Below are 26,526 nucleotides of genomic sequence, written 5' to 3' on the forward strand. Positions count from 1 at the left end.
GTGTGTGTGTGTGTGTGTGTGTGAGAGAGAGAGAGAGAGAGAGAGAGAGAGAGAGAGAGAGAAAGAGAGAGAGACAGAGAGAGAGAGAGAGACAGAGGGAGAGAGAGACAGAGAGGGAGATATGATGGGTATTAAACCCAGAGGAATTCTGCCACTGAGTTACACCCCCAGCTCTTTTTAGAATTTTTTATTTTGTTTATTTATTTTATTTTATCGTGAGTTTGGGGGTGGAACCCAGAGGCATTCGACCTCTGAGCTATACTCCCTGCCTTTTTTTTTTAATTCTTTATTTTGAAACAGGATCTCACTAAGTTGCAGAGGGCCTCACTAAGTAGCTGAAGCTGCCTCCTGTCTCAGCCTCCTGAATGCTGGGATTACAAGTGTGCATCACCATGCCTGGCTTAGAATTTTTTATTTTGAAACACAGTCTTGCTAACTTACTCTGCACTGTTCTCGAACCTGCAGTCCTCTTCTCAGATGCTTAGTATCTAATGTTTTTTTTTGTTGTTGTTGTTATATTCTAAGCATGTAGAATAGGACTTGATACATGAAAAGACTAGTCTGAGCAATTTAGCAAAACCTTTTTTCAAAATAAAAAAGTAAAATGACCTGGAAGGGGCTGTATTTCAGAGGTAGAATGCCCTTGGGTCCAATTCCTGGTACTACATAGAATGAATGAATGAATGAATGAATGAATGAATGAATGAATATTGCACTGCCATTAAATATTAGTAGTTAAGTGCTACTTCAAAGTTCTAGGCTTAAAATTAGAACTCTGGAGCTGGGCATGGTGGCACATGCTTATAATCCCAGTACTTGGAAGGCAGAGATAGGAGGGTCACAGGTTTGAAGCTAGCCTTGGCAACTTAGTGAGCCCTCTGTAACTTAATGAGACCTTATTTGCAAATAAGAAATAAAATTGCCCTGGGTGTGTGGCTCAGAGGTAGAATGCTTCTGGGTTCAATCCCCAAGTACCACAAAAAACAAACAAACAAACAACAAAAAAAAAAACAAATAGAACTCCAAGAAAGATATAATTTTTCTTAGTATTTTAATTTGTAATTTATTCTGTCTCCATTATTGCTTAAATATAATTACTCAGTGAGGCTTATAGTTGATAAAGTTGTATGGATGAGTTAAACAATCTAATCAGAAGCTTATGCTGTTTATTTTTAAATTTCTCATTGTGCAATGTGACTTTAAGAACACATTTTCATGACACTTTAGAAATACAGATATAGTTCAATGAGGTATTGATTTATTTCCTCTTTTACAGGTTGGATATAGTGGAAAAGTCATAGGAATTGATCATATTAAAGAGCTAGTAGATGACTCAATTAATAATGTCAAAAAGGATGATCCAACACTTTTGTCTTCAGGGAGAGTACAACTGGTTGGTAAGTATCAGAAAATTAAATTTTTTTTCCCTTGGGATTTTTATTTTCAGAGGATCCATGCTAGTTGCATAATGCTTGAAACTATTAATTGTATTCTTTTTATAGTCACGTTTAAGGAGTAAGTTAAACAATGTTTTTGTCCCTTTTTTTTTGATTTGGCAGAATTGAGGATTGAACCCAGGGGCATTCTACCACTGATTATACCCCTAGCCCTATTTTTTATTCTTTACTTTGAAATAGGGTCTCACTAAGTTGCAGAAGGCCTCACTAAGCAGCTGAGGCTAATAAATATAGTCAGCTACTGCTTACTATACCCCCAACCCTATTCTTTCTTTCTTTTTCCTCTTTTCTTCTTTTCTTTTTTGTGGTACTGGGGATGGAACCCAGGGACACTGTACCTCTGAGTTATACCTCCAGCCCTATTTTTTAGTTTAGTTTTTTTTTTTTTTAAACAGGGTCTTTCACTGAGTTGAGAGGGCCTCACTAAGTAGCTGAGGCTGTCTGTGAACTGTGATCCTCCAGTCTTGGCCTCCCGAATGCTGGGATTACAAGCGTGTGCCACCACACCCAACCTTTATTCTTTATTTTGAAACAGTCTCACTAGGTTGCTGAGAGTCTTGCTAAGTTGGTGAGGCCGTCTTTGAACCTGTGATCCTCCTGTCTCAGTAGGATCCATGTTCTGAGATTACAAGTCCATACTACCATGCCTGGCTTTATTGGTTCCTTTTGATTGAAATTCCTAATTTCAAGGTAGTCATACTTGGCAATTTTTTCAATGTTTTCTGTATCTTATTTAAGGCTACCTGAAATCATAAAGATATCTTTATATTATTTCTTTATCATTTTACCTTTTCATGTGTAGGTCTTTGATTTTCCCATTGTTGATTTGTGTATTAATCAGGGTAGGGACCCAATTATTATTTTTTCCATGTAAATATCCAATTGTCCCATTATCATTAAGAGATCTATCCTTTTCCCATTTTCAGCCTCCTCTACTATGGTTCTTCACAGTGGATTTGGTCTGAGCAGGGTTTTAAAGCAGCGTTTTTCTCTTTCAGTGGGGGATGGAAGAATGGGATACGCCGCTGAAGCTCCATATGATGCTATTCATGTAGGAGCCGCAGCCCCAGTTGTGCCCCAGGCAGTGAGTTGGGATTGTTTTTTTGTATTTGTGTATTTTATTCAACTAAAACTCTAAAAGATTTATATAGAATTTGCTTCTAGATTATGTTCAAATTATATTGAGACTTTCATGCATTTGGATTACAATTAGCTGGAATACTTTTTTCCCATGTGTAAACAATTATGTAAATGACTTGAAATTATTAAGCTCTAGCATATGGCTGTCTTATTTGAAGTAGAAATTGATCCAGGTAAGAATTAGGATAACAGTAGAATTCGGAAAATGTCTTTGGAGTCCATGACCTAATAATCAGTTTAGAGTTTTATTATTCCATAATATGAGTCAGATGTGGTGGTGCTGACCTGTAATCCCAGTACTTAAGAGGCTGAGACAGGGGGATTGCAGGTTTGAGGCCAGCCTTAGCAACCTAGTGAGGCCCTCTGCAACTTAGTGAGACTCTGTATCAAAATAAAAAATAAAATAGGGCTGGGAGTGTAGCTCAGAGGTAGACTTTCCCTGGGTTAAATTAAAAAAAAAAAAAAAAGAATATGAAAGACTAAGTTACCAGAAAGTATTCATCACACATTATATTCCCACAAAGCATACATTCTAGAACAGATATATAATACATTTAACAGGGAATTTAATGCTATGTTAACGTATGATAGACTACAGAGGAAAATCTTTTCTTTTTTTTATACTAGGGATTAAACTCAGGGCATTCTACCTCTGAGCTACATCCCCAGCCCTTTTTATTTATTTTTTTTATTGTGAAACAGGGTCTCAGTAAGTTGCAGAATATCATGCTCAGTTGCCAAGGTTGGCCACAAACCCAGGATCCTCCTCTCTCAGCCTCCCAAGTATTTAGCCACTGTGCCCAGCTTGTTTTAACACATAGAAGTATTAACATGATATAGAAAGGTATACAAATCATAAATGAATATCTCACTTAATATTAACATGCACATGTGAGCAGTTGGCATTTAACTTTCTAAAAAGCATACTGGCAACCTTGAGTGAGTAGTTGAAATCTCAAGTAGAACTGTGTTGAAGTGAAAGGAACGGGTGCAGGACTCATCTTACTTATTCGGACTCTGAGATGATCTTGAAGGACATTTCTAAATTTAGCTTGATATGAATTTAGGATGGGTGTGATGGCACATGCTTGTAATCCCACTACTTAGGAGGCTGAGACAAGAAGATTGTAGGTTGGAGGCTGGCTTCAGCTTCTCATTGAGGCCCTCCACAACTTATTGAGACCCTGTTTCAAAATAGAGAATAGCCAGTTGGGCGTGGTGGTGCACGCTTGTAATCCCAGCATTTGGGAGGCTGAAACAAGAGAATCACAGTTTGAGGACAACCTCAGCTACTACTTAGTGAGGTCCTTTGCAATTCAGTGAGACTCCCGTTTCAAAATAAAGAATAAAAAATAGGGCTGGGGGTGTAGCACAGAGGTAGAATGCCTCTGGGTTCTATCCCCAGTACTGTAAAATAAATGAATAAGTAAATAAAAATAAAGAATAAATTTTTTAAAATAGGGCTGGGATATAACTCAGAGGTAAAATGTCCCTGGGTTCAGTCCCCAATACTGAAAATAAATAAACAAACAAACAAACAAATAAATGTATGTATATTGTCTTAGTGCTTGTGACTATTATATGCAGTTAATCTATATATATATTAATTATACATATGATTACACTTTTAAAAAGATGTGCTAAGGGGCTTCCAGTTTTCAGATAGCAGATTAAGTCCAGGCCTGGTGGTGCATGCTTGGAATTCCAGTACTTAGGAGGCTGAGACAGGAGAATCTCAGGTTCGAAGCCAGACTCAGCATCTTAGTGAGTCCCTTCACAACTTAATCCTTATTTCAAAACAAAAAATAAAAATAAAAAAATAGGGCTGGGGGTTTAGCTCGGAGGGAAATTGCTGCTGGATTCAATCCCCAATAACCGCCCCCCCCAAAAAAAGATAGCAGACTAAAGCTGTTTTTGCTTTGTCTTAAATATTACTGCAAAACAATTATGCAAAACAAGAAACAGAAACACAAATTTTACCCTCAGTTACCTAGGTGGGCATACCTGCAATGCTGTGTACACATAGGAAGTAGATGGAATAATAGCTAACTCAGAAAAGCAGAAGAAAGGTAGTAGAGAGAAGTCTGTCAGCGCAGAAGCAAGCTGAAAAGTGCTGAACTCTGAAAAGGCTCGCCATTGGAGATGTTCAGATCTTGGAAATCAGAAGTGAAGTTTGAGTCTGAAAAGAAGGGTTGCTACTGTAAGCTCTATAAGAAACAGCCCCAAGTCCTACCTAAGACATCTTTCTCAAACTGAAAAACAGTAATCTGTAGTTGAGAAGACTTGCTGATTGTCTAGCACTATTAATTTTTAAACTAAGAATGAACCAGCCAGGCATGGTGGCTCACACTGTAATCCCAGTACTTGGGAGGCTAAGACAGGAGGATAGCAGGTTTGCAGCTAGCCTCACGCAGAGAGGCCCTCCGCAACTTAGACTCTGTTTCAAAATAAAAAATAAAAAGGGCTAAGGGTGTGCCTCAGAGGTAGAATGCCCCTGAGTTCAATCCCAAGCATAAACAAACAAACAAATAAATAAATAATAGGAGAGAAAGAATGAACCACAGTATTATCATGAAACTTCAGAATATTCAGATTCAGAAGATTCTAAGCTGGGCGTGGTGGTGCATACTTGTAGTCCCAGGATTTGGGAGGCTGAGACAGGAAGATTGCAGTTCGCAGCCAGCCTCGGCTACTTAGTGAGGCCCTCTGCAACTCAGTGAGACCCTGTTTCAAAAATAAAAAAAATGAAGCCGGGCGTGGTGGCACACGCTTGTAATCCCAGCATTTGGGAGGGTGAGACCAGAGGATCGCAGTCCACGGATAGCCTCAGCTACTTAGTGAGGCCCTCTGCAACTCAGTGAGACCCTGTTTCAAAATAAAGAATAAAAAAAAAAAAAATAGGGCAGGGGGTGAAGCTTGGAGGTCGAATGCCCCTGGATTCCATCCCCAGTACTGGGGGGGGGGGAATATATATATATATATATATATATATACACACACACATATATATAATATATTTTATATATATAAAAAAGCATATATATATATATGGTCAAAGATTCTAAAAAGCTTCCAGAAAAGCAAAGCAGATACTTGTTAAGGATTGGTAAGCAGAAAGGCATCAGGTTACAAAATAACAGCATTAGAATCAACAGGTCAGAGGAGCAAATCAGAATAGTTTTAGACTTGTAAATCTCAATCTATCTCATATTCTATGTATCATTTTACAAAATGCTTTTGGAGGGATTGCTTTAATAATGTCATAACAAATGAGGAAATGAACAGGCGTGGGAGGCTGAGACAGGAGGATCACAGATTGCAGCCAACCTCAGCTACTTTGTGAGGCCTCTGCAATTTAGTGAGACCGTGTTTTAACATAAGAATAAAAAATTAGGGCTGGGAGTGTGGCTCAGAGGTAGAATACCCTTGGGTTCAATTCTCAGTTCCACAAAAAATAAGATAAAAGAGGAAATGAGGACCAAGCGTGGTGGCATATGCCAGTAATTCTAGCCACTCTGAAGTCTGAAGTAGGAGGATCACAAGTTAGAGGCCAGCCTGGACAGCTTAGTGAGACCGTGTCTCAAAATAGAAAATAAAAAAAAAAAGTCTAGGGATGTGGCTCAGTGGTAGAATGCCCCTACATTTTATTCCCATCTCCACCCCAACACACAATCACAAGGAGGGCATGGAGATAGAAATAGTAGAAAATACCAAAGAGAGAGTCATAGGACCTGGGAAGTAGGGCATCTTGGTCAGAGAGAGGTAATAGAAATGTCCAGGATTATTGCAGTGGCAAGTCTCAGGATGACAGCAGTAGGCATTGAAGGGAGTCTGCAGGGAAGACAAAACACTCCTTAGGTGGGGTTGTCTGTGAGGTTTTCATTGAGAAGCTGCTAGAGAGTAGAAAGATAGACTGTTACAGAGCCGGGCGTGATGGCACACGCTTGTAATCCCAGCATTCGGGAGGCTGAGACCGGAGGATCGTGGTTCGTGGCCAGCCCCAGCTACTTAGTGATGGCTTCTGCAACTCAGTGAGACCCTGTTTCAAAATAAAGAATAAAAAATAGGGATGGGTATATAGCTCGGAGGTAGAAAGCCCCTGGGTTCCAACCCGAGTACCACCAAAAAAAAAAAAACCTTCAATTTTGCCTGCAGGGAAAACAAAATGATTATATAAGAAAGAACAATCATAAGACACCAAACTATATTTACAGTAATAACTGAAAATAAAAATAATTTCAGTTTAATGAAAAATTGATTGGTTAAAGTGGGGAGAAGGAAGTAGACTATTAAGAGATCTCAGTGGTGTGTGCATGTATGCCTTCACCATCTTGTACCCCGTTAAGATGTAAAACTACAATGCACCAGTAAAAATATTTTAAAAATATAAAAAAGGGATCTCAATATTTATCTTATAGTTTGAAAGATAAAGAGTAATACTAGAAGACATAGCTAAAAGGATTTAAAATGCCTGGATTTAGAAAGCAAAATTAGAGTTGGGGGGAAAAAGTCTGTTTTTCATTATAAGTCTTAAATTCAGAAAAATGATGAAAAACCTCATAATGGAAAAATAACTTGCTGCCCAGATTTTAATTGAGGTCACCTTTCCCTGGGGCAGTTCTCTCCAGTCAGTTTCTTACTGTTTCTGGATAAGGCGATCTGTGAGGTTCTGTCCAAATGGTAGCAGATGATTTCAGCATTTTATTACTGGAGGGGCTTTCACTGAGTAGTCTTGGTTCTTCCTGCTGGGAATGTCCTCATTCTAACGCTGCAGCCCTGCCTTCCCTCCTCCTGGTGCCAGCAATTATGAATTCAGTCACCGTAGCTAGAGTTCTCTTATCTTTTCTTCACTGATGCCCTAGATTCTGCAATAATAGGATAGGGATTTCTTGCAGATTTCCTACACTTTCCTTCCTCCCTTCTCCCTCTCCTCTAACCCGTGAAGATCCCAAACAGATACATAGTCGTTAGAATTTTCTGCTTTGCCCTCCTCTGTCCCATGAGAATAGCTCTACTTTAGGTGGTTAAGTTCAGACATATTGAGTGCTGCAGTTAACAGGTACTATGTTAGGTGCTAGGGGCATAAAGACACTCACTGCCCCTGTTCCCAAGGAACTTGTAGGTTAGTAGGGGAAGCTGAGGGCTAAATGAATGAGTGGGTAGTTGAGTTACAGACTAACACTCAGTGTATATGATTGGCCCTCTGTATCTGAGGGTTCTAAATTCTCAGATTCAGCCAACCATGCGTGGAAAATATTTGGGGAAAATAATACAGAAATGTTCAAAGGGCACAACTTGATTTTGCTGAGTGCTCAATGCTGTGCTAAATTCATGCAAATTCAGTGATATATAGACCTTGTATTAGATATTGTAAGTAATTTAGAAATGACTTAAAGTAAATGGGAAAAGTCAGGCATGGTGACTCCTTGGAAGGCTGATAAGGGTGATAAGGCTCCTTTGGGATAATAAATTCAAGGTCAGCCTGGGCAATATAGCAAGAGCCTGTCTCAAATAATTAGTTAACAAATTAATTAACTGATTATTTGAGGATGTATGTGCATACAATATATGCAATTATTAGGCCATATATATATATGGAATTTGAGTAACGATTTTGGTATCCATCCTGGAACCAGTCCCCAAGCATACAAGAAATGACTGTACCCACTAAATGAAGCACTTTTTGCTTTCTGCCCATAGACACTGAGTGTTATAGTAACGTCAAATGACTGTTAATATAAAATCTATAACTTGATATATGCTTTTTTTTTTAGCTAATAGACCAGTTAAAGCCTGGTGGAAGATTGATACTGCCAGTTGGTCCTGCAGGTGGAAACCAAATGTTGGAACAGTATGACAAGCTGCAGGATGGCAGTGTCAAAATGAAGCCTCTGATGGGGGTGATCTACGTGCCTTTAACAGATAAGGAGAAGCAGTGGTCCAGGTGGAAGTGATTTTCTCTTCTGCTCTTTCTTCTTCCACACATGCAAGGTGAAAGGGTGTGGTTTTTAAGACATTAGCCTGCAAGAGCGATTTTTTTTTTTTGGTTGCCACCTTCATGCTACTCCATTAAAACATCAGAAATTCGTGACATTAAACATGTGAAAACTTTTGCATGGTTTGCTCTTCTTTTAGTTTAACATATCTTTGGGAAAGGGAAGGTGAGATGTGGTTAGCACAAGGGTTTTTTTGTTGTTGTTGTTTTAAAAGACTTTGAGCAGCAGTTCAGTACTTCCTAAGGATATTTTATTCATTATTAGCCACTCTGTGTTTCTGTATGTAGAAATAATTCTATAGCTGCGACATGGGCATGTGAACAGAAGCTTTGATCTGGAAAAGAAGGGGCCATCTTTTCCTGTTTTATTCACTATTATTGTACCACCATTATAAAAAGAATGAAGGGAGCCAGGCGTGGTGGCACACACTTGTAATCCCAGCATTTGGGAGGCTGAGACTGGAGGATCGTAGTATTGGCCAGACTCAGCTACTTAGTGAGACCTTGTTTCTTTTTGTGTGTGTGTGTGTGTGTGTGGTACTCAGGGTGGAACCCAGAGGCTTTCTACCTCCAGGCTATACTCCCAGACCTATTTTATATTTTATTTGGAAACAGGGTCTAACTAAGTTGCTGAGAGCCTCACTAAGTTGCTGAGGCTGGCTTTGAACCTGTATAATCCTCCTGTCTCAGCCTCCCCAAGAGTGGGGATTACAAGTGTGCACCACCACACCCGGCAGAGACCTTGTTTCAAAATAAAGAATAAAAAAATAGGGCTGGGGGATGTAGCTTAGAGGTAGAATGCCCCTGAGTTCAATTCCCAGTACCAAAAAAAAAAAAAAAAAAAAAAAGAAGAAGAAAAAGAAGAAGAAGAAGGGGAAAGCCCAGTTTTCAAAAATGTTAGAATCCAGAGAGGACATTTTATCTTTTGGCTTGGTTTCTCTCTTTCAGTCAATTTATTTATTTTTTTGTACTGGGGATTGAACCCAGGGGCATTCTATCTCTGAGCTACATTCCCAGCCCTATTTTATTTTTTATTTGGAAACAGGGTCTTACTAAGTTGCTGAGAACCTCACTAAGTTGCTGAGGCTGGCTTCGAACCTGTGATCAAACTGTCTCAACCTCCCATGTACTGGGATTACAGGTGTGCACCACCATGCCCGGCTCTTTCAGTTAATTTAGAGATGTCTGACAGTCTGTTTTAAATTTGGCCATGATTTAAGAGCTCTGATGAGAAGTTGTCATTATTCAATAGACTTAGGCAGCCAGTTTTTAAGCTCTTCTGGCTAAGTCTCTGGGGAGAGGAGGGGAGGGGCTCTAGAAGCTGCTGGGTGAGTGCCCAGTTCACAGACCCACCCAGAGCATCAGGGGCATACAGCACAAGCTCTGTGAGGCTGACTGCACAGATAATGCCTGCTTTGCTTTGTTTGCTTTTTGGCCTCTCTTGGTCACTGACCTATATACGTCTCCCACCTTTTTCATTTTATTTTGGGACAGGTCTCCCTAAGTTGCCCAGGCTGGCTTAGACCCGTAATCCTCCTTCCTCAGCCTCCTGAGTAGCTGAGATTCCAGGTGTGTTTCACCTGGCCTGGCCCTGCTTTTTATCATAGCATAACCTGTTAAGATAAACATTAAGGTTTCTCTTCCACTGTCCACTTTCTCTGGGGTAAGAGGGAATAAGACTAGCACATACAAGTGCCATTAGCTAGGACTGCTTGAAGTCGGATGCCAAAGTACAAAAGGCTTTATAGTTTATCTTCGAATCTCTTTTTAGTTAACAAAAAAGATTCTTATTTTAGCCAGGTGTGGTGGCACACTCTTGTAATACCAGTACTTGGGAGGCTGAAACAGGAGGATTGTAGGTTTGAAGCCAGCCTCAGCAGCTTAGTGAGGCTCTCAGCACCTTAGTAACACCCTGTTTCCAAATAAAACATAAAATAGATCTAGAGGCATAGCTCAGAGGTAAAGGGCTCCTGGGTTCCATCCCCAGTAATACACACACACACACACACACACACACACACACACATTCTTGTTTTCTTATATTTAAGATGATTATTTTCTTGGTAAGTAAGCCATAATTATAAATTCAATTTTGTTTTCCCTAAAGAGGAAAGGTACTTTTTTTTTTTTTTTTTTTTTTGGTGGTACTGGGAATGGAAGCCCTTCTACCTCCGGGCTACACTCCCAGACCTATTTTTATATTTTATTTGGAAACAGGGTCTCTTAAGCCAGTGTGGCTGGCTTCAAACCTGCGTGATCCTCCTGTCTCTTTCTCCCAAGCGTGGGGATTATAAGCGTGCGCCACCACGCCTGGCATAGGAAAGGTACTTTTTTAATAAATGTTAAATTGCAAAAATGATAGTGAATCTAATTAAATTTGTTTGAAATAATGCTTTACTTTAACCTAAATTCCATTTAGTCTTTTCTAAGATATCTTACTAGGAATTGCATTTTATTTTTTACCTAGTATAGTATAGCTGTTTCCTTTGAATTCTAACCAGGAGCATAGCTTATGTTTAGAAAAATTATTTACTATGTATTAAAATTTATTAGGATAAAGTTTAAATATGAGCTTCTTAGGAAAATTATTTAAGAACCAGGCGTGGTAGCGTACACTTTTAATCCCAGCGCTTGGGAGGTTGAGACTGGAGGATTACACAGGTTTGAAGCCAGCCTCAGCTACTTAGTGAGGCTCTTAGCAACTTAATGACACCCTTTTTCCAAATAAAGTATAAAATAGGCCTGGGAGTATAGCCCAGAGGTTAAAAAAAAAAAAACAACAACAACAACAAAAAAAAAACAACCCTGAGTTCCACTCTCAGTAACACAAAAAAAAGAAAAATTATTTAGAAAAATTATTTATTTATTTATTTATTTTGCAGGTCTGGAGATGGAACTCAGAGGCATTTGACCTTCCGAGCTACACCCCCTGCCCTATATTTTGAAACAGGGTCTCACTTAGTTGCAGAGGGCCTCACTAAGTAGCTGAGGCTGTCCATGAACCATGATCCTCCAGTCTCAGCCTCCTGAATTCTGGGATTACAAGCGTGCGTCACCACACCCAGCAAGAAAAATTATTTTATAAAACAATCTTTTTAGTTTGAATCAGAAATAGTTAATAACACCTAATTGCAATAATCCTTCACCTCTTAATATGCTTAGAAAATTACATAATTGTATGATTACCATTGTATATAAAAGGGGCAAATATGTCATTGAAATTAACTGAAATTTGATATCAAGGTAGAGTGGGGTTTTTTTGTTGTTTTTTTTAGTAAATTTAAAATCTAGCCGGGTGTATTGGTGCATGCTTGTAATCCCAGCATTTGGGAAGCTGAGACAAGAGGATTGCGATTCGGTCAGCAACTTAGTGAGGCCCTTTGCAACTCCATGAGATATTGTTTCAAAATAAAAAATAAAAAATAGGGATGGGGGATGGGTGTAGTGGCACACGCTTGTAATCCCTACACTTGGGAGGCTGAGACAGGAGGATCGCGCAGGTTTGAAGCCAGCCTCAGCTGGTTTAAGAGACCTTGTTTCCAAATAAAATATAAAATAGGTCTGGAAGTGTAGCCCGGAGGTAGAAGGCCCCTGGGTTCCATCCCCAGTACCACCAAAAAAAAAAAAAATAGGGTTGCGGGTGTAGCTTGAAGGTAGAGTGCCTCTGGGTTCCATCCCCAGTACCACAAAACAGATAGATGATAGATAGATAGATAGATAGATAGATAGATAGATAGATAGATAGATAAATTTAAAATATTATTTTATGAGCCAGGCATGGTGGCACACGTTTGTAATCCCAGCATTTGGGAGGTTAAGACAGGAGGATCACAGCTCATGGACAGCCTCAGCTAGTTATTGAGACTCTGCAACTCAGAGAGACCCTGTTTCAAAATAAAGAATAAAAATTAGGGCTGGGTGTGTAGCTTGGAAGTAGAATGCTCCTGGGTTCCATCCCCAATTCTGGAAAAAAAAAAAAATCTATTTTATACATAATAAAGTTTTGAACATCCCAACTATAATTTACTTGTGGAGGAATTACGAAAAGGTGTTTCATTTTTATAATCAGAGTGGGCTTACCATGAGCTAATGGAGCTGACCCTTCAGAACCCTTGCTTGCTAAGGGCTTTCCGGCTCTGTTCTAGATGCACAATCTTACTGATTTCTCTTATTCTCATAGAACAGTACTCTTGTGTTTTAATTGCATAAAATGTAGCTCCTTCCCCAAACCTGAATCTATCCCTGTTAAAACCAAACTATTGTGTTAAAAATTGAAAATAACTTTTAACTTTATGGACAGTTAGTAATTTACTGAATATTTAAATGTGTGCCTGTTTTTTCGGGGGGCCTTTGGATCTTAAGAAAATGAGCAATTTTTCATGTTTTCATCACTGGAGAATATTTTTCTAGTTGTACTAGGAGTTTCTAATTTTTTCTGTTGTACATTTCTATCTCTGTTCACATACATTTTTTCTAACATCCAAAGATATGATTTTGTGTGTGTATGTGTGTGTGTATGCATGCACACACGTGCGTGCGATTAGGAATTGAATGGGGGGGGGTCTTCTACCACTGAGCTATACCTCAGCCCTTCATTTATTTTTAATTTATTTTTATTTTGAAACAGGATCTCAGTAAGTAACCAAGAGTTGGATTTGAACCTGTCAGGCTCCTATTTCAGCCTCCCAGTACCAAGAGGTACAGGCATGGGCCACAGCACCCAGCTCAAAGATGTGGTTCTAATTATAAAGATACTCAGCTACTTGACTGTAATTCTGGATGTTTAAAGAATAACTAAAGGTGAAAAAATTTAGAATATAAATTAGTAAAAGTCATTTGCAACATTAAAAAAGCATACTAAAAATTACTAGAAAATAGAATGTTGGAGAGGGTACAGTATCAATAGTTAACTTAAAATCTAATCCTGCCATTTCTGTTTGTGGTCACAAACTGTATCCCCTCATGGTCTAGGCAGGAAACAGAAGGCACCTGAGCTTGAGGTGAGTTTAATGAAGAAACTGTTCAGTAAAATTTAAGAAAGCCTGTGGAAACCAGTAAGGAACGTTGACATACCTGAGAACCACGGACACTCAGAGTGATAGTACAAAGATTCTACTTTTATAGGCCCAATGGGGGAAGGAGAAAGGCAATTTTACTAGAACTCATTGAGAGCAGGAACAGCCAAGGTAAGACAAGGGAGAAGGGGATGGGGTACTGACAGCAGCTATGGTGATGGGAAGCAGCCACGGCCAGGTCTGCGAACTGTTTTCTCTCTTACCAGGGAATCGTAGAAGCCAGACTTCAGTGGAAGTAGGGAGGGCCCTGTGGCAGATGGGGTCTGACTGAAAGTGGTTCTCACCACTGTCTCCTTCCCCTTCGCCAGTGCCCACTCCTCCTGTCGCTTACAGGGTCTCACTCTGTTGCTCAGTCTGGCCTCAAACTCAAGATTCTTCTACCTTAGTTTCCTAAAATTCTGGGATTATAGGTGCACTTGGCTACAGGTTTGTTTTTTTTTTTTCCCCAGTACTGAGAATGGAACCCAGGGTCTTTCTACCTCCAAGCTACACTCCCAGCCCTGTTTTTTTCGTCTTTTTATTTTTGAAGCAGGATCTCAATGGATTGCAAAGGGCCTCACTAAGTAGCTGAGGCTGCCTGTGAACCGCAGTCCTCCAGTCTCCACCTCCCGAATGCTGGGATTACAAGCGTGCACCACCACGCCCGGCTAAACACCTTCTTAATATTATTCATGAATGTAGCAAGTTTGTGCCCACTCTGGCAGGCCCTATACCAGTGTCAGGAATCTTCATCTGTTACTTTGACATTCATGGAGCTTTTAAGTCATGTAGGAGATCCAAATAAAGGCCAAACCAGCGTGAAGTTGCAATTTAGGGTCCTTAGACTCTTAGAAGGGAGCAACTGAAGTGCTTAAGCCAAGTAGTAAAGCTATCTGAATTATTTCCAGGAAGGTCACTCCAGCTATCACATAGAGAGAACACTGGAAAGGGACAAACCTAGAGTTGGAAGCAGGGGGGATCTGTAACAAATTAGAGTGAAGATAGAGGGAGGGAGGTTGATGGCCACATCCAGAAAGGGTCATTATTTTCTTAAGTGTCCATCTTACATTTGGAAATTAACATTTTAAAAAGTTCCTTGGAGTCCGGGTGTGGTGGTGCATGCTGTACTACCAGCGCTTGGGAGGCAGAGACAGGAGGATCGCACAGGTTCGAAGCCAGCCTCAGCTACTTAGTGAGGCTCTCAGCAATTTAGTGAGACCCTGTTTCCAAATAAAGTATAAAATAGGTCTGGGAGTATAGCCCCGAGGTAGAAAAGCCCCTGAGTTCCACCTTCAGTGCCACACACACACACACAACAAAAGTTCCTTGGAAACAGGTGTGGTAGTGTATGCTTGGACTCACAGTACCTGGGAGGCTGAGACAGGAGGATCACAAGGTCAAGACCAGCCTCACCAAGGTAGTGAGATTCTCAACAACCTAGCAAAATCCTGTTTCCATTTCCAAACAAAAAATGGCTAGGGCTGGGCATGGTGGCACACACTTGCAGTCCCAGCATCCGGAAGGTGGAGACAGGTAGATCTTGGTTAACAAACAGCCACAGCTACTTAAGGCCCTTTGCAAATCTGTGAGACCCTGTTTCAAAATAGAGAATAAAAATTAGGGCTCAGGGTATAAGTCAGAGGTAGAACATCCCTGGGTTCCCTCCCCAGTAATGAAAAAAAAAGGCTGGGCATGTAGCTCAGAGGTAGAAGAATGTACTGGGTTCAATCCCCAGTACCACCAAAAAAAAAAAAAAAAAAAAAAAGTGTCTTTTGGTCAACTTCTGACCATGCTGGGTGGTTTTTGTTCTTTGAAACTGTTCAAGATAAACTTAACTCAGGATAGTGCTTTCTAAGGACCACTTTCTTGTTTCTCACCACTTCCCATCTTTTTACTGAGGAATCCAGGGGCTGAGAAAAGGGTGAGATTGAATTTCTCCAGAGATGTTACAAACTATATTTTTAAAAAATTGTAGTTAGCAGGCATGCTGCAGTAGAACAGTTGATTAGCATATATATATTTTTTAAGTACTAGGGATGGAACCTAGGGGCATTCTACCTCTGAGCTACATCCCCTGCCCTATTTTTTATTCTTTTTTTTGAAACAGGGTGTCACTGAGTTGCAAAGGGTCCTCACTAAGTAGCTGAGACTGTCCACGAACCACGATCCTCCTTTCCAGCCTCCTGAATGCTGGGATTACAAGTGTGCACCACCATGCCCAGCTAGCATGTCATATTTTTAAGAAAATTTTTTTGTTTGAAAAGGATTTTTTTGTGCATTTATGGTACTGGGGGTGGAACCCAGGGGCTTTCTACCTCCAGACTATACTCCCAGACCTATTTTATACTTTATTTGGAAACAGGGTCTCACTAAGTTGCTGAGAACCTCACTAAGTAGCTGAGGCTGGCTTCGAACCTGTGCAATCCTCCTGTCTCAGCCTCCCAAGCACAAGGATTACAAGCGTGCACCACCACGACCGGCTTACATGAAAACGATATTTGAAGCTGGATATCCTGGCACACACCTGTAACTGCAGTACCTGGGAGACAGACAGGAGGGTCACAGGTTGGAGGCCAGTCTCAGCACTTAGTGAAGCCCTCCACCCTGTTTCAAGTAAAAATAAAATAGTTCAGGGGGTATAGCTTAGGAGCAGGACACCCCTGGGTTCAATCCTTAGTAACACACACACACACACACACACACACACACACACACACACGCGCACACACACATTTGGCCGTATACCATATTCTCCATGGGGCATTAGGATTAATTAATATCTTCAGTGCTTTGCCACAGGTAAATATAATATATGCCTATATATTACATGTTAATGTCTACCTTAAATAGATGCTATTCTATGAGAATTATAAGACTATTAGAATATATTGAGGAATCCAGGTGTGGTGGCGCCTGCTTGTAATCCTAGCATTTGGGAGGCTGAGACCAGAGGATCAGGGTTTGTGGACATCCTCAGCTACTTCGCAAGGCCCTTTGCAACTCAGTGAGAGCCTGTTTCAAAAATAAAAAGCTAAAAAATAGAGCTGGGGGTGTAGCTCGGAGGTGCACTGCCACTGGGTTCCGTCCACACACACAAAGAGAATATATTGAAGGATCACTAGACGTGGTGGCACACGATTGTAATCCTAGTACCTGGAGGCTGAGACAAGAGGATCGCAGTTCGTAGCCCTCAGCAACTTAGTGAGCCTTAGCTACTTAGTGAGGCCCTCTGCAACTTAGACCCTATTTCAAAATAGAGAATAAAAAATTAGGCTGGGGGTGTAGCTCAGAGTTAGAATGCCCATGAGTTCAATCCCTAGTACCTAAAATAAATAAATAAATAAATAAATAAATAAATAAATATTAAGAGATCAAAACTGGTCATTTATCATTTAAAAGATAATCCAGGCCAGGCATGGTGGCACACGCTTGTAATCCCTGCGCTTGGGAGGCTGAGACAGGAGGATCACAGGTTTGAAGCCAGCCTCAGCTACTGAGTGAGGCTCTCAGCAACTTAGTGAGACCCCGTTTCCAAATAAAATATAAAAATAGGTCTGGGAGTATAGCCTGGAGGTAGAAAGCCTGTGGGTTCCATTCCCAGTACCACCAAAAAGTAAGTAAATAAATAAATAAATAAGCCGGGCGTGTTGGCGCACACTTGTAATCCCCGCGCTTGGTAGGCAGAGACAGGAGGATCGTGCAGGTTTGAAGCCAGCCACGTTGGCTTTAAGAGACTCTGTTTCCAAATTTTAAAAAAGTATAAAAATAGGTCTGAGAGTGTAGCCCGGAGGTAGAAGGGCTTCCAGGAACCCCAGTACCACAAATAAGTAAGTAAATAAATAAATAATCCATCACTATATGACAAGGTAGCTATTGGAAGAAGTAATTTTTAAAATATTTTGTTGCATTATTTACAAAACTCGTTAAAAAAACAAATAGACCACTTACCAGTGAAATAAAAGCTCTTTATTTCCTTTTCAGTATTTTAACAACTTTTTCAAAACCTCTACGCTTTCTTAGACAGAGGCTAGTGGAATAGTGTAAAGCTCTCTTGAGTCTCTATCCAGAATCACTCGTTTTCACTCCTTCTCTACATTTGCCTTCTCACTCTATCCTCACATACATACACAATATTTTTTTCCCAGAATCATTTGAGATTTAGCTGCAAAGAGAATGTTTCTTTACCCCAAAGTATTGAGTGTTCACCGTGCTTTTTAACCACTCAGGTTACCCTCTAATATGAGGCCTTCAGGTTTTCCTGGTAGTCTCATTTGTCTGTTTTACTTTTAGCTGCTTACTGAGGTAGACTTTATATACCATACAGTTTACTGTAGCTTGCATTTTTACACCTTCCTTCCTCTCACTGGCAGTTGCTGGCCCAGTGCTCCACCTGGCTGAGCGAAAGGTTTCTTTTGGAGCTGATAAAGCTGCCTTATGAAATCAGCTGACAGGTATAATATACCTACAGATGACGCATCTTATCCCACAGAGTTTGGGTTGATACTGACCCACTCTGCAATTGCTATCAGACACTCTAAGCAGAAGAATACATTTTTGTCCAGTTTTGTGGCTGTAACTTTAAAAAAAGAATTTGAACTCTAAATACTCTAGATATTTTATGATGAAATGTATTAGCAGCATGGTCCTAGATCTATAAGTTATAATTTTTCTGAACTTTTGATCTTGAAGGAAGAAATCTGTCTTAAGAAAAATAAAGAACTCAGGCCCTTTAGGTCTCATACCTCATTTTGGAGTAGCATGAAAGATGTTTGAAATGACTGCCTTTCATTTTTGCTTTGACTTGTGATTGTTTGTGCTTTGTCTTTTTAAATATACTGCTTGGGGAATCATTTTGGCTGACTTAAGCATTGTATCTGAACTGTTAGCCAGATTTTACAGCTGTAACTTCTACTTATATTCTCCTTTCTTTTCTCCCCAGGGATGAACTGTGAAAGCAGCATCAGCTTGACCAGTCTATAATACTGCAGTGGATCGCTCATCTCAGTCCTTAAAGCTTTTGAAAACCAACAGCATCACAGCTTGTTTTGGACTTTGTTACACTATCATTTTTAGCATGAAAATGTGTGGTTTTATAGGGTATTCTAATTCTTCAAAGAGGCCCAGAGCCAAGTTAGTAGAAGGAAGCAGAGTATAAATCTGTGTGTTATTAATTTAACATGCCCACGTTTTACTTTAAAATGTTAAAAACGGGGTGTTCTGCAAAATGGAAAACTTAGTTTGTGAATTGATTTTAAGGAGTGAATTCTCTCTTTTGGACATTTAATTCTGTTCTGATATTAATTTATAAGATTTCTTTTGTGCATCTGATAACACCACCATTCACAAGTTGAGGTTTTGGCATTTGGATGTCTGTTAGATGCTACTAAGAAAATAGAGATGAGCTTTCTTTTTAAAGCTTCTGATGTGGTGTCATAGAATAGCATGTTGTAGATACAATCAGCTGCTTTGTTACCTTTAAACTAGGCGTTTGTAAATATTGAGACTTAAGATGGCAGGTACTGTCCTATAAACATTCAGCTGTTCAGATTGGACATAGTTACATAGTTCTTCCTTTCTCTCTAATTCTGATAGGAGACTTGCAGCTCAGTATTGTTTTTTCTGTTTCTAGTTTGCTGCTAATAATGTATATGATCCTAAAATGCTGTGTAAGCTGTGTGCTAATTACTGCACAGCTTATACACTGCTGCTTTGCCAAATAAAGTTAAAAGCAAAAGAGGTATTAGTGGTGTTTGAATCTAGAAGGAATATCAGTTCCACCAGATCCAGAATGTGAAGATCACAGAGAAAAAATTGTTTCTCTAATACTCTGTTTCACAAAATAAAAGTAGGTAAACATCACTTGTCCATCTTCTACATCATAGAATGCAACTCCATTTCTTCAGGGCAAGGCCCACATTTCATTCACAATTTCTCTCTGCGCGTCTAGCCCAGTTCTTATAATAGCTGTATAATAAGCGCTGAGTGAGTGAATGGGTGAACGGATTAATGTCAGGGGAACACGTCACCAAAGTCTCCTCGTGTAGATGTATTGGTATGATGACTGTAAAGTGCATTTCTAAGAAGGCAGTGGCACTCTGGGATCTTGTTTAAATGTAAGAAATCCTAGTTTTTCTAAGGGTTCTAGAATTTGAGGAAATACTGCAAGCTCTAAAATAAGAACTGGCACTCCCAGCAAAGCCATTCAGCTCTGTGCAAGGAGGTCCTTAGTGAGCATGTGAGATGTCCTTCCCCACTCTTCAAAACTATAACTTCTGCCGTGGGTGGTGCTAATCCCAATTACTTGGGAGGCTGAGACAGGAAGATCACAGGTTCAAGACCAACCTCAGCAGTGTAGCAAGATCCTCAGCATCCTAGCCAGACCTTGTATGCAAACAAATTAGAAAGGGCTGGGAGTGAGCTGGGCGTGGTGGCACAAGCGTGTATCCTAGTTCCTGGAAGGCCGAGACACGAGGATCACGGTTCGAGGACAGCCTCAGCTACTTAGTGAGCCCTTTGCAACTCAGTGAGACCCTGTTTCAAAATAAAGAATAAAAAATAGGGCTGAGGGTGTAGCTCAGAGGTAGAATAACCCACTGCCGCAAAAAAAGAAAAGAAAGAAAGGGTTGGGGGTGTACCTCAGGACCACACATACATGGCCAGGCATACACATACACAATTCTTTAAAAATTTTTTTTAAACTATGCATATATATTTTCACAAGTGTCTCTTGGAAAGTAGCATTATTTGGTGCCCAAAATTTGAGAACCTAAGTTTATTGCTGGCTTGGTTTGCTGCTGCTTAATGCTTCTGAACCCTAGGTATGAGAAATTTTATGTTCAGATTTGTTATTTTCATAAGGACCTTTTCTTGGAATCATAGATGTATGAAACTAGCATTATTTGGAGAATCTAAGTTTATTGCTGTCTTAAGTTTGCTACTGTTTATTGCTTCTGAACCCCATCTATGAGAACTTTCACATCCAGATTCAGTGTCAATTTGAGATGTTTGCATAAGTCGGATGTTCCTAAAGGCAACTTCTTTTTTTAGTACTGAGGATTGAACCCAGGGGCATTCTACATCTGAGCTACAATACCCCAAATCCGATTTTTTATTTTAAAATAGGGTCTCAGTAAGCTACTGAGAGCCTCGATATGTTTCTGAGGTTGGCCGTGAATGACACTCCTGTCTTAGCCTCCCAAGTACTAGGTTTGCAGACATGTACCATTCCATCTAACTAAGACTTAATTTTTTTTTTCTTTTTTGTGGTACTAGAGATGGAACCCAGGAGCATTCTACCTCTGAGCTACACCCCAAATCCTATTTTTTTAGTCTTTATTTTGAAACAGGGTCTGAGTTGCAAAGGGCCTAAGTAGCTGAGGCTGGCTGCGAACCACGATCCTCCTGTCTCAGCCTCCCAAATGCTAGAATTACAAGCATGTGCCACCAAGCCTGGCAGACTTTACACTTTTATGAATTGAAATTTTAGGATGTTGAATAAACAACATGAATTTTAAGAAAGCACCACTAACTGGAAACTGATGGAAGTAATGGATTTTAACTGGGTCTGAAAGCTTTTATTAAGAGAGCTGAATTTATATATGTATATAGGTTAGAGATCAATTTTAGTAGTCATAATTTCTAAAATGCCCAGGGACATTCTACCTCCAAGCTTCACCCCAGCCCTATTTTGTTTTTTTATTTTTTATTTTATTTTATTGGGCGTTAATGGGGTTCCTGGAAACCCTTCTACCTCCAGGCTTCACTCCCAGACATATTTTATACTTTTTATTTGGAAACAGGGTCTCTTAAGCCAGTGCGTCTGGAACCTGCCCCATCCTCCTGTCTCCGCCTCCCAAGTGCGAGGATTACAAGCATGCGCCACCACGTGCAGCCTTTTTTGTTTTTTATTTTGAAACGATCTAGGTCGATGAGTTGCTATGGCTGCAGCGAACCTGCGGTCCGACTGTCTTCACCTCCCACGCACTGGCCTTCTAGGCATATGCCGCCATGTCTGGCTTGTTTTTCCTTAGTAAAAATGATTCCTTTTTATCATATGAAGCACAACAAAAGAAATATTTCAAATAGTTTTAATCTAGTGAGATCTGTTGACACGAGAATTTTTCTATATTTTTTAATTTTTTAAGTAAATTTTTATTGGTGCATTGTAGTCATGCATCTCAATGGGGAAAAAAAAAAACTCGTGGAGATATACATGCACACATCAGCCAATCAGCCCCTACCCAATCTCTAACCCCTTCCCACCCCCTCCCTCCTACCCATGCTTGGCTTCCTGATTGACTTTGATATATTTAAGTACATCACATGCTTTAAAGAGTTTCCCTTATCCTCCCTTTTATCCCCTCAGGTATGTCGCCTTCATTGCTCCTCTATAGGGTCCCTTCTTCATCTAGAGTTCCTCCTGTCATCCATTTCTCCCTAAAATTTGGACATTAAGAAAAGCATCTGATTTCTTATTTTTTGTGACATTTCACTGTAAATGCCATAATTTTGTTCTCCCTTATGGCTGAGCAAAATTCCATTGTGTACATATCCCATAGTTTGGAAACCCACTCATCCATTGAAGGACATCTTGGCTGGTTCCACAGTTCGGCAGTGATGAACTGGGCAGCTATGAACATGGTTGCTCATGCATTGGTTTGGTATTTTGGTTTTCATTCTTTCTGGTAGATACTCAGAGGTGGTATTGCTGGATCATATGGTAAGTAAGTAAATTTTCCTTCTTCTGAGGATCTTCTGTACTGTTCTCCAAAGTGGTTGCACCAACTTGCAATCCCACCAACAATGTATTAGATCTTCTATTTCTCCACACTTATTCCCACTTGAGTAACTTTGACAGAATGATCCACTCACAACCAATTTTTTTAAAAATAGAGGTCACTTGGATCTGGAAATCTGCTGAGATTAGGTGAGGCAGTGGCAGCTTCTATTGCTTTCTGGCCACACAGTTGAAGAAACCCGCTGGCCCTTTGCTGTGAAGTAGGCTCCAGTTCCAGCCTCACCTCCCGGCAGGCTCTGGTTCTGTCACTGTGGGCATGATGTTTACAGAGGTTCCCATTTTCCCCTCCATATATATATATTCTGGCAGGCGTCACACTGCAGTCGTCCCTCTAATTCCGCCATTTTCCACTCTCTCTCCTATATTTCAGATAGGAAGTCATGACTGGAACTGTTTCTGTGTGTTGTCCCAATCAGCTATTAAATCAAAATCTGTTGTCCAGGTTTCTCAGGGGGTGCATATCCTATTCGGCCGCTGCTAACCATCACCGCTGCAGCCCTGGTCGCCGCTGCAGCTGCAACCGCAGCTGCCGCCATCTTCCTCCCTCTTCAATATTTTTTAAGAGAAAACGTGTCATTTGGGGGTGGGCCCAAGTATTTAGTAGCAGTGTATTTTATCTCCCCGCCAAGAGCGGAGGCCCACAGCTTCACCAAGAAGAGCAGGTTCTGCTGCTCTGAGCGCACCCAGCCCCAGTGCTGCGCAGATGAGCGCGGAGAGTTCCCTTGATGCATGGCGCCGGCCGACGTGACTATGCAGGGCTCCATCTGATGCGCCCCAAACATTTTTCTTACATAGTATGTTGTCCAGAGTCCTGAGCATGTGGGGCAGGTGCAGTCTACTTTCAGGGAGATTTCCTCAAAAGTTCAGGGTAGATTAGAATGAATCTACCTGCCTCTGCCCGATACTGCCCACTGCCGCCACTGCCATCTTGGCTCTCCTCCCGAGCATTTTCCTTACTTAGTATGTTGTCCAGAAGTCGTGAGCATGTGGGGCAGGAGCAGTCTTTTTTGGGGGGAGATTTCGCCAACAGTCCACGGCAGGTAGGATTGGTTTTATCTTCCTCTCCCGAATACTGGCTGTCTCCGCCATCTTTCTGTCTCTTCTTTTCTATATTTGTATTACCTTTTTAAAGATAAAATCTAGTTGTCAAATGTTAATAAGCATGCATTGTGAATTTTAGTTTCTATTGAATGTTTCAACTCTTCCCCAGCCAGTAACAGAAGAAATGAAGATGGAGCTATGCATGGTGGTGCATGCTTTGTAATCCCAGCGTTTGGGAGGCTAGTGGTTCAAGGACAGCCTCAGCTGCTTAGTGTGGCCTTCTGCAACTTAGAAAGACCTTGCTTAAAGAATAGAGCCAGGAATGGTGGCGCACGGTTGTAATCCCAGCATTTGGGAGGCTGAGACAGGAAGATTGTGGTTCTAGGGCAGCCTCAGCTACTTAGTGTAGCCCTCCGCAACTTAGTGAGACCCTGTTCCGAAATAAAGAATAAAAAATAGGGCTGGGGGCGGAGCTCAGAGGTAGAACTGGGTTCCATCCCAATGCCAGTACTAAAAAAAAAAAAAAAGAAAAGAAAAATGATAATGGGGGGTGTTAATCTAATACCATTGTTCACACAAATATTTAAAATGCCATTTCCCTAATTTTAAAACTTCTATTGTTTTAAAAAGCTGAGTAAACTTTTAAAATTATCTACAATGTACCTAGACCTAGACATCTTTAAAGCTCAGTGAATTCCAAAATAGGATAACTTTTTTGTTCACTTTAGTAATAACTAAATGTCATTAATTCCTTGAAACTCTTCTTGAAGGTATGTGATTATCATCCTGGAAATAACTCCTGTTTTGTGATTTTTATTAGAAAGGTAGGTATTTCAGCTGGGCGTGGTGGCGCAGGTTTGTAATCCCAGTACTTGGGAGTCTGAGACAGGAGGATTGCAGTTCACAGATAGCCTCAGCTACTACTTAGTGAGGCCCTTTGCAACTCAGGCCCTGTTTCAAAATGAAGAATAAAAAATAGGGCTGAGGATGTTGCTCGAAGTAGAATGCCCCTGTGTTCCATCCCCAGGACTGCAAAAAAAAAAAAAAAAAAAAATAAGGTAGGCATTTCTGGTTTTTAGCTAAATGTTAACAAATTTTTATGGTACTGAGTATCATAACTGAATACTAGTATTGTAAATGAAGAATAAATATGGATAGCTTAAAAATGTTTTAAATGTCACCCAGTGGGCCAATAACTCATTTTAGGTAAGTGCTAAAGTTCTTGCAGCATATAATTCATCATTTTTAGCTGGGTATAGTGGCACACGCTTGTAATTTCAGTACTTGGGAGGATGAAACAACAAGATCGAAGGTTTGATAGCCAGCCTCAGTTACTTAGTGAGGCCCTCAGCAACTTAGATCCTGTTTCAAAAATAAAGAATAAAAAATAGGCCAGGTGTGGTGGCTGACGCTTGTGATCCCAGCATTCGGGAGGCTGAGACAGGAGGATCGCAGTTCGCGGACAGCTTCAGCTACTTAGTGAGGTCCTCTGCAACTCAGTGAGACCCTGTTTTAAAATAAAGAATAAAAAATAGGGCTTGGGGTGTAGCTCGAAGGTAGAATGCCCTTGGGTTCCATCCCCAGTACCACACACCACACACACACACACACAGAAAACAAACAAACAAAAAAAGTAGGACTAGGTACAGCTTGGAGGTAGAATGTCCCTAAGTTCAATCCCCAGTACCACAAAAATAAAAATAAAAAAATTAATCACTCTTCTACAACTTATTGTGGCCTTTAGGAACTATATTCAGTAAAACAAATGGCTTCTGGTTGGATTTCATTTGTGGCTCTGAGTTTCTTTCTGTTTTTAAGGGCAGTGTTTTGACCCTGCTGTATTTAAAGGGTGCCTCGAAGAGTGTCAGGAAAAGGGTCCCACTTGAAGTGATTGGCCCGGGAAGTGTGTGTTATGTATTCTAACACAGTAAATACCAAGTTAAGTCCAATTATTTTCTTGTCTTTAGTCCTTCTGATACCGTTCCTACTGTACCAGTATTGGGAATGGTGTAGGAAGATTTGAGAAATCTCTGATTATTAATAAATATATTTCAAAAATCATAGTGTAAAAAGGGCAGACCTAGGGAAGGACTTGGTTTTGGTCAAGAAACAAGCAGCCATTGAAACTTAAATTAACCTGGCTAAAAATAATTAACAAGTTGATAGGAGAAGGGAACCAGGACTTCCTCGTTCTAAAGACAGGTTTACATGATAAGTGCTTTGAGTTAAGAGGATGGGAGGAGGAGGTCGACCTTCATGAAAGGAGAAATCTGGGCGCAGACCAAGAGTTTGGTGGGAAAAGTAAGGGGAGGGACTTTACAGGGACTTTTACTATGTCAGAGTTACTGGAACAAGATGGAGGATGTCATGTGTATAAAAAGTCTGTTCCGTGTTTTATATCTCAGTGATTTTGTTCAAAGCACCCCCTTATGTCACCTGTGGGTAACATGGGGCTGTGACTGTCTTCTGTATTTCTATCTTTTAATAAACTCCTTTAAATCTTCAGCAAGAGTCCGGGCTATTGCATACTTATCCTTAGCTCAGGACAAGAACCTGCGATTTTTGTTTATAGGAATTGTTTCAGGGGTCTAATAAAGGTCCCTGGAGACAGTTTCCCAAACTGTAACACCCACCACATTACTTGTTGATTCTGTGCCTTGGGCTTCATCTTTAACTTTGTGTTTGTGCCAGGTGTGCTTGGTGGGAGAGGAAACCAAATAGTATATATTACTCAATTAGGACATGGTGTCCTACCAGGCCAGGCAAAGGCACTGAGAAAAGGATGCTCCTAGGCACTCACAGCACACAGCAGCAAGATGGGGACACTCACAGGCAGCAAACTATGGCTTTCCCTCTTCATACTCAGTGTGAGCAGTTCTTTGTCAAATCTTCATTCTTTTTTTTTTTTTTTTTTTTTGGTGGTACTAGAGATGGAACCCAGGGGCTTTCTACCTCTGGGCTACACTCCCAAACCTATTTTATATTTTATTTAGAAACAGGGTCTCGCTAAGTCGCTGAGAACCTCACTCAGTAGCCGAGGCG

At 40.5% G+C, this 26,526-nt stretch overlaps 1 protein-coding gene across 11 annotated transcripts in view; it reads left to right on the top strand.

Annotated features, from left to right (window-relative positions):
* PCMT1 (protein-L-isoaspartate (D-aspartate) O-methyltransferase) overlaps positions 1 to 18,626 on the top strand; it is a gene marked incomplete at both ends in the record, with an annotated part of 50,745 nt that extends 32,119 nt beyond the window's left edge. For 4 of the 11 annotated variants that reach the window (XM_080700746.1, XM_080700750.1, XM_080700749.1 and 1 more), the window contains 3 exons: positions 1,277 to 1,397; positions 2,456 to 2,541; positions 8,372 to 8,551. In XM_080700746.1, coding sequence (XP_080556872.1) covers positions 1,277 to 1,397; positions 2,456 to 2,541; positions 8,372 to 8,551 — 387 coding nt within the window. Of the gene's footprint in view, positions 1 to 1,276; positions 1,398 to 2,436; positions 2,546 to 8,371; positions 8,552 to 18,585 lie in introns of those variants that run through there. The other 7 variants (XM_080700753.1, XM_080700755.1, XM_080700754.1 and 4 more) reach the window with 7 other exon arrangements.
* Positions 18,627 to 26,526: the final 7,900 nt, after the last annotated feature.

The sequence above is a fragment of the Muscardinus avellanarius genome (genome assembly GCF_963383645.1).
Source record: "Muscardinus avellanarius genome assembly, chromosome: 8".
Classification (NCBI taxonomy): Eukaryota; Metazoa; Chordata; class Mammalia; order Rodentia; family Gliridae; genus Muscardinus; species Muscardinus avellanarius.